This window comes from Neophocaena asiaeorientalis, unplaced genomic scaffold (assembly GCF_003031525.2).
Source record: "Neophocaena asiaeorientalis asiaeorientalis breed wild unplaced genomic scaffold, Neophocaena_asiaeorientalis_V1.1 scaffold170, whole genome shotgun sequence".
Lineage (NCBI taxonomy): Eukaryota > Metazoa > Chordata > Mammalia > Artiodactyla > Phocoenidae > Neophocaena > Neophocaena asiaeorientalis.
In genome coordinates this window covers 729,388-743,215 of record NW_020172463.1, presented here as the reverse complement: position 1 = coordinate 743,215, position 13,828 = coordinate 729,388, and the positions used below count along the sequence as shown (strand labels likewise).

At 36.7% G+C, this 13,828-nt stretch overlaps 1 protein-coding gene across 1 annotated transcript in view; it reads right to left on the bottom strand.

Moving 5' to 3' along the window:
- FBXL13 (F-box and leucine rich repeat protein 13) overlaps positions 1-13,828 on the bottom strand; it is a 179,486-nt gene that overhangs the window by 37,606 nt on the left and 128,052 nt on the right. Inside the window, 5 exon segments of the mRNA XM_024738118.1 lie at positions 4,884-5,010; positions 5,982-6,101; positions 11,178-11,340; positions 11,434-11,551; positions 12,299-12,397. Coding sequence (XP_024593886.1) covers positions 4,884-5,010; positions 5,982-6,101; positions 11,178-11,340; positions 11,434-11,551; positions 12,299-12,397 — 627 coding nt within the window.

Genomic DNA, 13,828 nt, shown 5'->3' with positions numbered 1-13,828 from the left:
ACCCACACCATATTTAAATTAGTCACACCATTCCAAATTGGGCTGCAGGGAACAGATCTTACTCACATTTGGTGCCCTAGAGTTCAGCATTTGTTCCTTCATTCAGTGTGTATTTATCGAGTGTCTACTACCCCCAGGGAAAACAGCAGTGAACAAAACAAAGTCTCAGCCTCATGGATCTCACATTCCAGTGAGGGGACTCCAGGAGATGGCCTACACAGTAGGCACTCATGGTGAAAACTTTTGAAAATCAGGCAAATGAAAGAGTCTTCTTAAAGCCTCTGTCTAAGCATACTATCTGGAACATTGCTCTGATTCATTTTTCCTTTAAACAAGTATAGTGGTGACTAAAACAATTTAAGCAACAGATTGAACTGCCCTAACTGTGGATCCTGTGGTCTTCAGCAAATAATAATTCTCCTAACTAGAGTGGAAAACATTTTCCTGTATACATGGAGATATAACCTTATATTCAAACAGTCCTCTGGGGTAAGTAGAGAACAAATAACATCCCACTGAATTAGACATTAAGAAAAAGTTATAGAAAATTAAAGAATTTTAAAGATAGCTTAAAATACCATCACATTAATAAGCTATTTCCTTCACTTACAAACCCTATCCTGTTTATATTGGAAAAGTTGATGTTTTTCCTTTTCTATAAAATATGCTTATTAGATAACTTCCTAATCAACTTTTATTCATGGATGATGTAATACATTAGTCACTATTCTCCACAAAAAGAATGGCCGAAGACAATAAAATAATTATAAAAAATGTATAAAGTTTGAAATAACTGTGTTCTCTTCTTGGCTTCCCCCATTTAAATTAGCTCTCTCAATTAAACATCTTTTTGGATTTCTAAATATCTATAGTTTTGCCTTTGCTGATTAACTTCCCCATAAGTATCCATGATTTTCTGAACACAATGCCCCATCACCCACTGCAACCCTAGAGAGCTTTTCTACCTCCAAAGAGTAAATTTCACTGATTTCCCTGCTTATTTCCGGAGCGCTTATACATCTCTATAAAGCTGTCTTGCAGGTGACTCAAACTAAACATGCCTATTTTCCCAACCTGTAGCCAACCTGTTCCTCCCCCTATGGAAGGGACACAGCTCAGTAAAGGACACCACCATTTATACAGATGCTCAAGCCAAAAATCTGGCATCATCCTTGATTCCCTCCCCCTCTTCCTTACCCCCATACTCCTTCTATCCCTAGCTCCCGTTGATTCTTTCTGCTAAATGTCCCTCAATCTGCTGTGCCAGCCCTACTACCATCTCCCTCATTATAGCCCTAATATAGACCCTCATAATTTTTCACCTGGATTACTGCTTTATAATTGGTCACTAGTGCATCTATCATCCCCATGTCTATCCAGCAGATAGAGGGACCTTTTCAAAATGTCAGTCTGACTGTGTTACTGTCTAATTGACTATACTGAATGTCCTTCCATTGCCAACAAGGCAGAGAACAAACTCCTCACTGTGGCATCTGGGCCCCTTATGACCTGGCCCCCGCCTACCTCTCAAACATCATCTCTCACCACTCTCCTCCTAATCAAGCTATACCTAAATGTGCAGATTTCCTTGATGCGACCATACTTTCAACCTCTCTACCTTTGTGCGAGCTTTTTCTTTGGCTCACCACATACTCTGTCTCCTTCTCTCGTAAAAGAAGATCTTCTCTGACTCTCTGAGCCAGGTTAAGTTTCCCATCTGTTTGTTTCCCACACCCATCGTGTTTTGTAACCACTTGTCTCACACCTGTCTTCCACTAGAATGTAAGGGCTAGGAGGAGGGGCCCTGTCTGTTTTGTTCAGCCCAGTATCCCCAGCACCAAGCCCAATGTAATTAGAGTAAATATTTGTTAACTAAGTAAGTAGTGTGATTGTAACTAAAAACTTACTATTGAAAAGAATTGTGAGTGAACATAATTATTAGAAAACATAAATTGTTTTTTTCCCAAAGGCATAAGTGGTCACATTTGATCTCTGGTGAATATCTGTAACATTCCAGAGTTTAAATCTTGAATGTTAAGTCTATAGTCATATTTGCACTTCATCAGACCTACAATCCAGGCTGGTGTTTAGCTGCCTGAGTTGACATCTGGGCTGACTCATTTTAATTTGACTGTTTGAGGTTAGCTTCCACAGCGGTTGTAGCACTATGTTGTCAATGATTTGAGTTTTAGATCACAATTTAACTTACTTGGAGAAAGAAAACAACAGCCTTCAGAAGATATATTTTTCAGTCTTTTGGCAGAAAACAACTAGCTTTCTTCTCCATAGGTGCTCTTTCAGATTGTGTGTATTCTTTACAAGAAAATTAAAACAGTGAATGGGACTTGAGGCTATATTCCTAAGTTTTTAACTTTTCCTCAGTTAAAAATTTTAATATATGGTCTTCGAAAATAAAAACTGAGCTTTTCGCAAATGCTAAAAACTAGGATAGAGCATCTAAGCCTACCTTCGTTCATTCAACAAATGTTCACCAGATCCTTCAGGCTTGTGATGCGTGCTGTGGTGGAATTATATTTTGATGTACTTTATAATGTGCTTTGATCCTTCTTGTTACCCTGTGACCCTTCAGACAACAGCCGGGCCTTCTACTTATATGTGTCAGGGAAGGGTTTTTACAGAACAACACAGGAGAAAAACATCCTAGACTTGTAAGCTTTAAATTCTAAACCCTGAAAGACTTGGAACATGACATTTTTAAAAACCATGTAATCAGTTGGAACATTTCTTCCACCCTCAGATTAGACAAAGAATCTATGCCAAGAGAAGAGACTGGGAGCAAAGAAGAGAAGAGGGGAGAGGAGCAGAGGGGGAAGGAGAAGAGAAAGGAGAGAGGAGAAGGAGGGAGAGAGAAGGAGGGGAAGGAGGGGAGGGTGGAGGAAGAAGAGGGGAAGGGAGAGCGGGAGGGAAGCAAAAGAATGAGGTGCTGGGATACAGGGCCCTGTTCCAGACCTCCCTGGACTCTATCTCCTGATAGGTTTGGGGGTCTAAGAGTACATGAGAACTCATTCTACCTTTCCCTGGTATGGCTGTGCAAAGCAACAATGCAGGAGAGTTTTCCTACACTCATCATTTTACCAGCTAAGATCTAATGAGGAAAATAAAAACAACTCTGATTTCAAACTGAGGAAATTTAATTGTGAAAGAGAATTGTCGACATAGGTGTTAGAGAACTGAGGAGCCTAATGGAATAATGACAAAATCTAGAGATTTAGCAGCAGGAAACCACTACCACCCCTATGCTGGAAGGACAGTGGGAAGCAATGGTGTTTATTAGAGCCGAGTCCAAGGTCAGGAGGGAAGCTAGAACCACAGCAGTTCTGACTAAAAGGAGTAGATCACAAAAGACATGCAGCTGATGATAATAATGAAAGGAAAGTTGGAGGAAAACCCTGGCCTCTCCCTCCTTCGGACCCTCCCATTGTACACAAATGCCTCACAAGCACCAAACCCAACTGGAACCTAACTGACATGAATCAGCCATTCTGCAGGAGAGTGAGAAGGGTGAGGCATGGGTCTGAGGCAAATACACCTAGGCAGGAAAATGTCTGCAGGGGATGTCTGGGATTGTGGACCTAAGAAGGCCTCACAGAGTCCCCATGCCCCAGGATGACCCGGAGGGGCTCAGAGCAAGGGCCCCTATGACAAAGGAGCCTGAAGACTTGAAGGGGGGCTTGGAGCCAGGAAAGGGAAGACACATCAGGAATTTACCTGGAAGGAAACCAAATGGACCCTCAGACATCTCACTGGATTCCGCCTTGGACAAAAGACAGCATTGAGAAGACCAGGCTTGATTCCACCGTGAGTTGACTACATGTAACTGCCCTGAGCTCCCACTCTCATACTACATTTAGACAACACTCCAGGGAAGGGGAGAGCAGACCACCTAGCAGAATGGAGGCTGAATCTAAATTCACGCTTAGAGAAAGGAAAGAACCTGAACCAATGAACAGACATAGTTATTTAAAAGAGCCCACTGAATATGTAGGGAAGGATGGACATATAACACAGGTATCAGTAATGCAGTGAGAAACAGAAACAGGTCATGTTAAAGAATGCACTGTGGCTGGAGATGTACATAGAAAAGTTCCTGTACTTGCCTGTAAGGTAGGACTTCTCAGAGAAGGCCTCAGAGACAGGTGATATTTGATGAGCTTGAAGGATGAATAGGGATTTAGCAAGCAGATGGGGGAGAGATCCTCACCTCTGTTGTCTTCTTCTATCCCTCCCAATGCTCTGATTTTTAAGAGAAGCCAGTACATTCCTTATCTAACTACAGTCCATTAAAGTCTTTCAGAAACATGACAGATCTCTGGGTTTATCTTCATTTTGATTAGTAAATGGGGCAGTGCTGGAATGATAGGATAGGTGTGACCTGTGTTTCAACTCTGACAAGTAGCAACAGCAGCTTGCAAGAAATGAGTTTCTTAAAATGTATCTCTTATAGATTTGTAGAGGCCATTTCTAGACTTCAGTTTTGAACTAAGGACTTGGATCTCAAGGCACTCAGGTAGTCTTATAGAATATACAATCCACAGGAAAAATATACCTAAGCCATCCAAAATATATCTCCACAATAACCAAATGTCTATAATTGAAACACATTTCAGATCTATCACATAAAACTCTGATCTGTCAGGACTTTCCTCAAAATACTGTGTTTTGCCAATTTTTAAAGCAGAGAAACAAGACCATTGATTTACAAATAACTTCATCCATCGCTATTCCAGAAACAATATTCCCAAACTTGCCCTTTATAATCCAATATTCTAAGAAATAAAAATAATTGTTGTTCTCTCCATTGTTTACACAATGGAAAATGATTATATTACAGAAAGCAATAGAAGTCATTGAATTGTTTTTACCTCATTAGAGATGTCTGTTCCAGAGAGATCTACTGATACCAAAGAAAAGATGTTTACAATAAATTCAACTCCTAGGTCAGTTAGATGTTCACAATTTCATAAACTCAAGTAGTTTAAATTAGAGCAGCTGAAAGAAAGTAGCATGAAGAGTTCATTTTAGCTTTTAATCACACTGTCAGTAGAAATTTCTTCATATTAAAAATTACTTGGGGAAAGCAAATGCTATTGAAACAAGGATTTTCCTTTTCTTGTCATAAAAGTAAGCTTAAAAGTGTAAATAATTGCGACTTCCCTGGCCGTCCAGTGGTTAGGACTCCGTGCTTCCACTGCAGGGGGTGCGGGTTCGATCCCTGGTCAGGAATTAAGATCCCACATGCTGTGGGCAGCACATCCGAGGAAAAAAAAAAAGTAGAAATAATTGACATTACAAAGTTGAATGAAAGAGAGGTGGATTATTGTATAAAACATTCTGTGATTTCATTTCATATTGCAATTTCTATTAAGAAAAAATATATTACATGCATACAAAAACTATCATGTAAATACCACGATTGGGACCGCCTTCTTTCGCAGCTTTGGGATACACCAGAAATACATCTACACGTGGAGCAACTCCTAAATACCACGATGAATGACCACTAAAAGTGCAAAGTTAAATTTCTCACTTATCTTTACAAGTTTGTTACAGGAATTGTACTTAACCCCTTAGTGTACACAAGACCTTTTACAAGTAAACAGGATCAAGAATAAACCCACCAGCTAGAATATCCCTTGGGAAACACTGTAAAGGTTTACATAGAGATGATATCCTTGAAAAGTACAGAGAAGTCACCCAGGTATAGCTATTCATAACTTCATGAGTGATTTGATCTCAGACTTTCTGCAAGTTGAAATTTAATAAGAAACGTCTTAGATATAGTCAAAAGATTAATTCATTCCATAACTCCAATGTCTTATTTCGTTTCGCTGAATATTGGACCAGCTTCTGGGCATCCCTGATGTTTTCCAAATGGCTTCAAAAGTCTACCTCTGATCTGTCCTATTAACAAATATACAATTACTAATAACATGATGTAAAATATTATTGTTTTATCATACCTGTCTGATAGTTTTGCAATAGAGGCATCACCCAGGTGGATACAGTTACTTCAATTTAGCTCTCTTATCTTTGTGCTTGCAGGACCATCAAGAAACTGCTTTAGTCCCATGCCACCAATTCTGTAGGAAAGAGTAAGAAAAGCTCTACATGTGATTTTATGTATAAATATGTAGAATACTATTAAAATAAGTTACTATACCCAATACATTTCAAAATAGGTGATATCTATATCTGGTATTTTGCCAACATTTGTAAACCAAATTTGATTATATAGCTTTTATTTTAATAGAAAATATATAAATGATAGTAATGGGAGAAATATTACTAAAAATGGTATTCCTAGTCATCTGTTCATTTAATTAGGTGGCCTAATTATTAATAAAACAGATAGCCTATAAGGTTTCTTCCCTGGGGTTAAAATGTGATCATGTTAAACAGTGCCTGCTGCAATCTCCTGCAAAAGAAAAAGACAAAAACTTAGGATAGGGAGAACCAAGCCTAACAGTCAAACTACTGTCAAAATCTTGGAGGAATTTCCACTAAGTACAAGTCAATTTAGCTGGACTGGAAACCTAATAAGTTACCTAAAGATCCTTTCTTTCTGAAGCAGAGAAAATCTGATGCTGTAAGATCTTGACCTCAGTCTTCCCATACTGTCCTTAATCATAGACACCTATGTGTCAATGCCATCCCTCCCACCCCTCCCATGTAAGTCCACATTTATAAATGATTCTCTAAATTATAAATAGTCAACCAGAAACAGATTTATAATAAGATGACAACAAAAACAAAGAAAATTGTGCAGTGGTATTAGGTAAAGGTAAATAAAATTAACACAGGGGTGATAATTTTACATAGAGTTAGAATACTATACTAGTAAAAATATTAAGACCAACAGGGTAATTTTACATTGATTAGGTATCACCCCAATGAAGATAATATGGTTGGGTATAGAATTTGGGGATCATATTCTTTACTGCCATGGAATTGCATACAGTGAAATGGTGTAATGATGTAACAATTAAAAATATATATATGTGTGTGTGTGTGATAAAAAAATCAGACTATCCATAGAAATTAACACAACATTGTAAATCAACTATAGTTCAATAAAATAATTTTTTTTTTGCGGTACGCGGGCCTCTCACTGTTGTGGCCTCTCCCGTTGCGGAGCACAGGCTCCGGACGCGCAGGCTCAGCAGCCATGGCTCACGGGACTAGCCACTCCGCGGCATGTGGGATCTTCCCGGACTGGGGCACAAACCCGTGTCCCCTGCATCGGCAGGCGGACTCTCAACCACTTTGCCACCAAGGAAGCCCAATAAAATAATTTTTTTAAAAAATCAGGGTGGTTAAGACTTCATGCTTCCAATGCAGGGGGCACTGGTTCGATCCCTGGTTGGGGAACTAAGATCCCACATGCTGTGCAGTGCAGCCAAAAAAAACCAACAACCCCCCCCCAAAAAAAAAACCCTAAAAAATCAGACTGGCCTTGGATTTCTCCTCTGCAACAGAAATACCAAACATATAAATGTATATATATTATATAACAATATAAACAATATTAATAAAAAGATCAATTATAAATATATTTTCTGTTACAGAAGAGAAATCCAAGGCCAGTCTGGCTTCAAAATAGGTGATATCTGTATCTGGTATTTTGCCAACATTTGTAAACCAAATTTGACTATATAGCTTTTATTTTAGTAGAAAATATATAAATGATAGTAATGGGAGAAATATTACTAAAAATGGTATTCCTAGTCATCTGTTCATTTAATTAGGTGGCCTAATTATTAATAAAACAGATAGCCTATAAGGTTTCTGGCTTCTTTTTTTTTAATTTGGTAATTTTAGTCATGAACTTTTATGCAACATATAATATAGCATAAATACAAAATGAAAGAAAAATAAAAATTCAAAAAGAACATAAGATACAATTTTGTATTAGACTTAGCTTTTGACAAACATTAATATAATTAATGTAATTTAAGTTCCATGGACTATTCATATATATTCAACATGATAAACAACATAACCATCATCTTTTTCACCAGCATTACCCCTAAATAAAGATCCCAAAAGACAGAAGTTGTGCAGGCTGTGTTTTTGTACCATGATGTCATAAAATGAAAAATTAGTAACAATGATAATTAGATATAAACTACATGGATATCTGAATACATTTTTAATAAATAATTCTTGGGTAAAGAGAAAATCAGATAAGTATTATGAAACTATATATCTTCCCAAAATTTATATATTTAACATAATTTCAATTAATATCTCAATAGGATTTTTTCTGAAATATGACAAAATTATTCTAAAGTTCACTTGGAAGAATAAACTGGCAAAAATATCTAATAACTTAGAAGACTACTAATAAAGAGAGTCTCATTCTATTAGATATTAAAACATATTATAAAGCAGTAATAGTAATAAAGGGTAACATTTCTTGAGTGCTTATTATGTGCCAGACACTATTCTAAGTACATTACATGAATTAACTTATTTGATCCTCACAACAATCCTGAGTATATACTCTTTATTTTCCCCATTTTACAGATAAAGTACTGTGCAAGATTAGACAGAAAACAGATAAATGAATGGAACAGAAAAGATAGCCTGAAAACAGACATTTATATACTAACACACACACACACACACACACACACACACACACACATATATACTGACATGTGTATGTGTATATATATATATGGATGTGTATATATAGATATATATATACATTTATATGGTAATCCTGGAGGCATAAAAGTCAATAGAAAAGGACTTTTCAGGTAATGGTCCAAGTTAATGGGTTAATGCAGTTAATCCCAAACCTGGCTGTGCATCAGAAGCACCCATGTTGTTTTTTAAAAAATATATAAGCAAGTGTTCCATCCCTAGATATTCAGATTCAGTAGCTCTGGGGTAGGGCTTGGGCATATGTAGTTTTATTCAGCTCTTCAGGTGATTCTGCTGCCCTGGAATTTTCACTTTTAAATCATATATATTTTTGAAATTTATCTTTTTATTATTACTGATTCCTAATTTAACTGCATTGTAGTTAGAGAATATAGTTTGTTACCAGTACTATGAAAATTGTGGGAACTTGCTTTAAAACTTCATACATAGTCCATTTTTTGAAGGATTGATATGTGGTTGAGAAAAGTGTATACTTTGACTCTCGAACTTCCTGTTTAAGGTGTATCCCTTATAGATGAATTTTAAAAATCTAATCTAAAACGCTGATATTAAACCTTCTCCATCTTTTGTTATACTCTATCACATTTTTCTTTTTATTTTTTCACTCTGCTGTCATTTCTTCAGTTATCTTCCAGCTTTGTACTTCTCTTCTTCAGTGAGTTGTAATCTGCTGATTAGCAATTCATTTTCTTTATTTCAATAACTATATTTTTTATTTCTAAAAGTTAGTTTTTCAAGTAAATCTAGTTATTTTTATCACATTTTGTTGTTTGCTCATATTTCTGGTTCCATTATTTATTTCTTCAAATATTTCATACATAGTTACTTAATATTCTGTGATAATTCTAATATATGAATTATGGAAGTTCAAATTTATTTTGCTTCATGGTGACTCATATCTTTGTACATTTGATGGTCTTTAATTGCGAGCACCTATTTATTTGACTTTAACCTATGGGAACTTTGGATGCCTAAAGAGAAGGTGCTTTCCTTCAGAAAAGCTTTGAGCTAACTTCTTCCAGGGGCCTAGGTACTATCTACCTGAGACCACTTTGTCTCCCTTGAAGAGGTCCAGACACTGCAGAAGTCTCATCCTGCTTCCCTATCTTGAGTCTCGCTAAAACTGATTGTCTCAATGCCAATGTTGAAATGAACATTTATGCTCATAGCAGCTCTATCTTTTATGTTTGCTTGGTATTCACTGTTCATCTTAGAGAGTCTACTCATTGAGAAGGTGGTGAAGAATCATGATATTGGATATTGGATATTTCTCGTATGCTTTGTGGGCTCAGCAATGTGTTGAAAGTATGTTTCATCCAAGATCTAAATTGTTTGTAGCAAGGAGTCCTTTGAAGTGTTTTGTCAACTCTACTGCTGGATGCAGAAAAACCTCCATTTCTTTTTAAAATTAGGTAACCTGCAGAAGCCTGAGTGAAATATATGAATGCAATTCAATTTTATTTCACATGTTAATACAGATAGGGTTAGCTGTTACACACACACACACACACACACACACACACACACACACACACAGTTATCCTGCTTGCATTATGGTGCCAGCTTGCTCATGAGCTTGCAGCCAAGATGCCAGCTGGAACTTTAATCATCCAACGGATTGACTGAGGGTGGAGGGTCTGCTTCCAAGTTCACTCACATGGCTGTTGACAGGAGGCCTCAGTTCCTTGCTGGCTGTTGACTGGAGGCTTCATTTCGTAATCCAGGTTTTTCCCATTTCAAATCCTGTCTTTACCTCCCCTCCACAACCCATGGTGCCTCCCCATTTTAATAATAGGGAACATGAGTTAAGATTTTGTGTAGCTTAGCTTATTACTCTGACTTGTCTTATGTTTTCCCAAATATTAACCAATTTCATTGTAGATCAAATGCTATTTTGTTATCATCTGGCCCTTTAATATTATAAGAAATTTATACAAGCAAGAGGCTGAGCTATCCACCGGGGAAGAAATTTTAGCAAGAATTTGATCCTTGCCCACCTGAGAATACTGGGATAGAAGCCCATTTGTAACCCAGCTAAAGAAAGGATTTCAGTAAGAACTTGCCCTTTGTCCATCTGTGAGCAAACCCACACAGAGGAGAAATCTAACTAGTACCCAAGAGGAAACACTTCAGTAAGATTAGTTCTTCATAAGCAAGTTGGAAAGTCCATTTGGGAAAAAGACCTATTAACTGAACTAGCTGTGAGAACCATCACTAGGAAAGGTGGCCCATAAATGTTCCAGCAAATTCATTTAATCTTACAAGGGCCTGTGATTCCACATATCCTGAGCATTCCCTGACAATCTCCCCATGCCCCTACATAACTAGTCTGGGTTGGGTGCCCCTCCTTTGTTTTACTGCAGAACTATGCATTTACCTCCACTTGGACTCCTGACTTTCATGTTTACTCTCCTAACCAATGAGCATCTTGAGGAAGTCTGGAATATTCTAGATAATCAGTGTTTCTTGACTGAATGACTCATTACCTTACACAATTTGCCAGATTCAACACAGTAAGCTGCTTCAAAGGTGAGAGTGACTTGAGGCTACCATCTGTTATTCCATTGCAGTCCACCATGTAAATGTGACTGATATTTGGAGAATTCTTGTCTATAAATTTGAAGCATGCATCGGTAATCCTTTTATTTCCTGTTTTTTTTTTTAAAAAAAGAAGTACTGTATTTGAATTGCCACAAGATTAAAAGTAAAATTAATGCTAAACCACTTTTTAACATCACAGACCTTCAAATCGGATCTTTCTGAGGTCACAAGTAGAAAGAGCTTTGAAAGTACAATCGGAAATATGTGGTGCACCAATGAAAACTACTGATGTAATTCGATGGCATTTTTCAACTAAAGCCTTTAGAAGAAAAAAAAAAAAAAGATTAACCAGAGTATAGAGAACAAGCTTATGAAAGTGATGAGGTTATTTTCTTCCTCTCAATATTTTCAGAAACAGACACATTAACTATTAAATTGTCCTAATTTCAAAGAAAATGGGACGTTTTTTCAATATATTTTAGTACACTTACATTTGAGTAATGCATAGGAATCAACTAAATGATGTTACAAAAGTAAGGGAGGGCTTCCCTGGTGGCGCAGTGGTTGAGAGTTTGCCTGCCAATGCAGGGGACACGGGTTCGTGCCCTGGTCCGGGAAGATCCCACATGCCGCGGAGCGGCTAGGCCCGTAAGCCATGGCCGCTGAGCCTGTGCGTCCGGAGCCTGTGCTCTGCAACGGGAGAGGCCACAACAGTGAGAGGCCTGCATACCGCAAAAAAAAAAAAAAAAAAAGTAAGGGAAAACATGAGAAAATGGAATGCTGAAAAGAATCACTACATTTAGAAGCTTGACATGTAGAATTAGACTTAAAGTTTATGCTTAAGCTACAATAGCATTGAAATAAAAATATCCTAACTGTGCAACGCAGTTTCTCAGGGTATTTAAGGATTCAAATGTTCAAATGTGTATGTATAAATTTCCTAACGATTTTCTTATATAAAAAAACTAAAATGAAAAACCCATTCATATTTTTCAATAATTCAAGCCTCTAGAAAATGTGCCAACCAAATGTGACTGAAAAGAAAATACAGTTTCCAACTACGTACTTTTACACAGTTGTCCGTCAGAGTTGGCGTGTCATTGATGGTCAGATGCCTAATCCCACTGCAGCTGTTTGCAATGTTCCTGAAGCCTTGGACTGAAATCTGAATTGTACAGAGTTGGTGAAAATGTGGGAGAACCCATTAGTATGACCTCTAATAAAACCCTAAGATAGTAATAGCCAGTTATGTCATGATTTTGCTACTGTGTTTTAAAATTGAAACCATAAAATATTGCAGACATAAAAGGAAACAAAGAATCTAATCTCGATTTCTTTAATTTTTATATGTAGGTTTTGTGAAATTATCATCACAGTTAGTCTAGTTAACTTATTCTATTTTTTATTGAGGTAAAATTCATATAACATAAAATCAGTCACTTAAAAGGTCATTTAAACATTCATAATTTTGTATAACCACAACTTCTACATAGTTCCAAAACATTTTTATCACCCTAAAAAGAAACCTTTTACCTATTAAGCAGTTGCTCCCCATACTCACCTTTTCCCAGCCCCTGGCAATCACTAATCTGTTTTCTGTCTCTATGGATTTACCCATTCTAAATATTTCATATAAGTGGAATTATACAGTATGTGGTCTTTTGTGTCTAGTTTCTTTCACTTGCCTTAATGTTTTTGAAGTTCATCCACAATGTGGTATATATCAGTACTTATTCATTTTTTATGGCTGAATAATGTTCTGTTTTATGGATATACCACATTTTGTTTATCCACTCATCTGTTGATAGATATTTTGTATATTTTGAATAGTGCTGCTATGAACATATGTGTACATCTATTTGTTTGAGTACCGGTTTTAAATTCTTTTCGGTATATACTTAGGAGTGAGATTGCCAGATCACATGGCAATTCTATGTTTAACTTTTTAAGGAACGACCAAAATATTTTCTACACTGGCCGTACTATTTCACATTCTCATCAGCAATCTACAGGGGTTCCAATTTCTCCACATTGTTGCCAGAACTTATTTTTTATTTTTCCATATTTTCCTTTTGCAAAAAATTTCCTAATGAGTTTGAGGTGGTACCTCATTGTGATTTTGATTTGCATCTCCCTAATGACTAATGAGATTGAGCATCTTTTCATGTGCTTATTAGTCATTTGAATGTCTTCTTTAGGGAAATGTCTACTCAAGTCCTTTGACTAATTTTCAGTTGGGTCATTTGTCATTTTGTTGAGTTGTAAGAGTTCCTTATATATTCTGGATTCTAGACCCTTAGGTATATGACTTAAGAATATTTTCCCCATTCTTTAGGTTATCTTTTCACTTTTTAATAATGTCTTTACATGCACAGTTGTTAATTTTGATGAAGTCCATTTCTCTGTTTTTTCTTTTGTTGCATATGCTTTTTTTTAAAAAAATGAATATTTATTTTATTCATCTGTCAGTGGACACTTAGGTTGCTTCCATGTCCTGGCTATTGTAAATAGAGCTACAGTGAACATTGTGGTACAAGACTATGCTTTCAGGGGTCATTTCTATAGTTTGTTGCATATGCTTTTTTTTTTTTTTTTT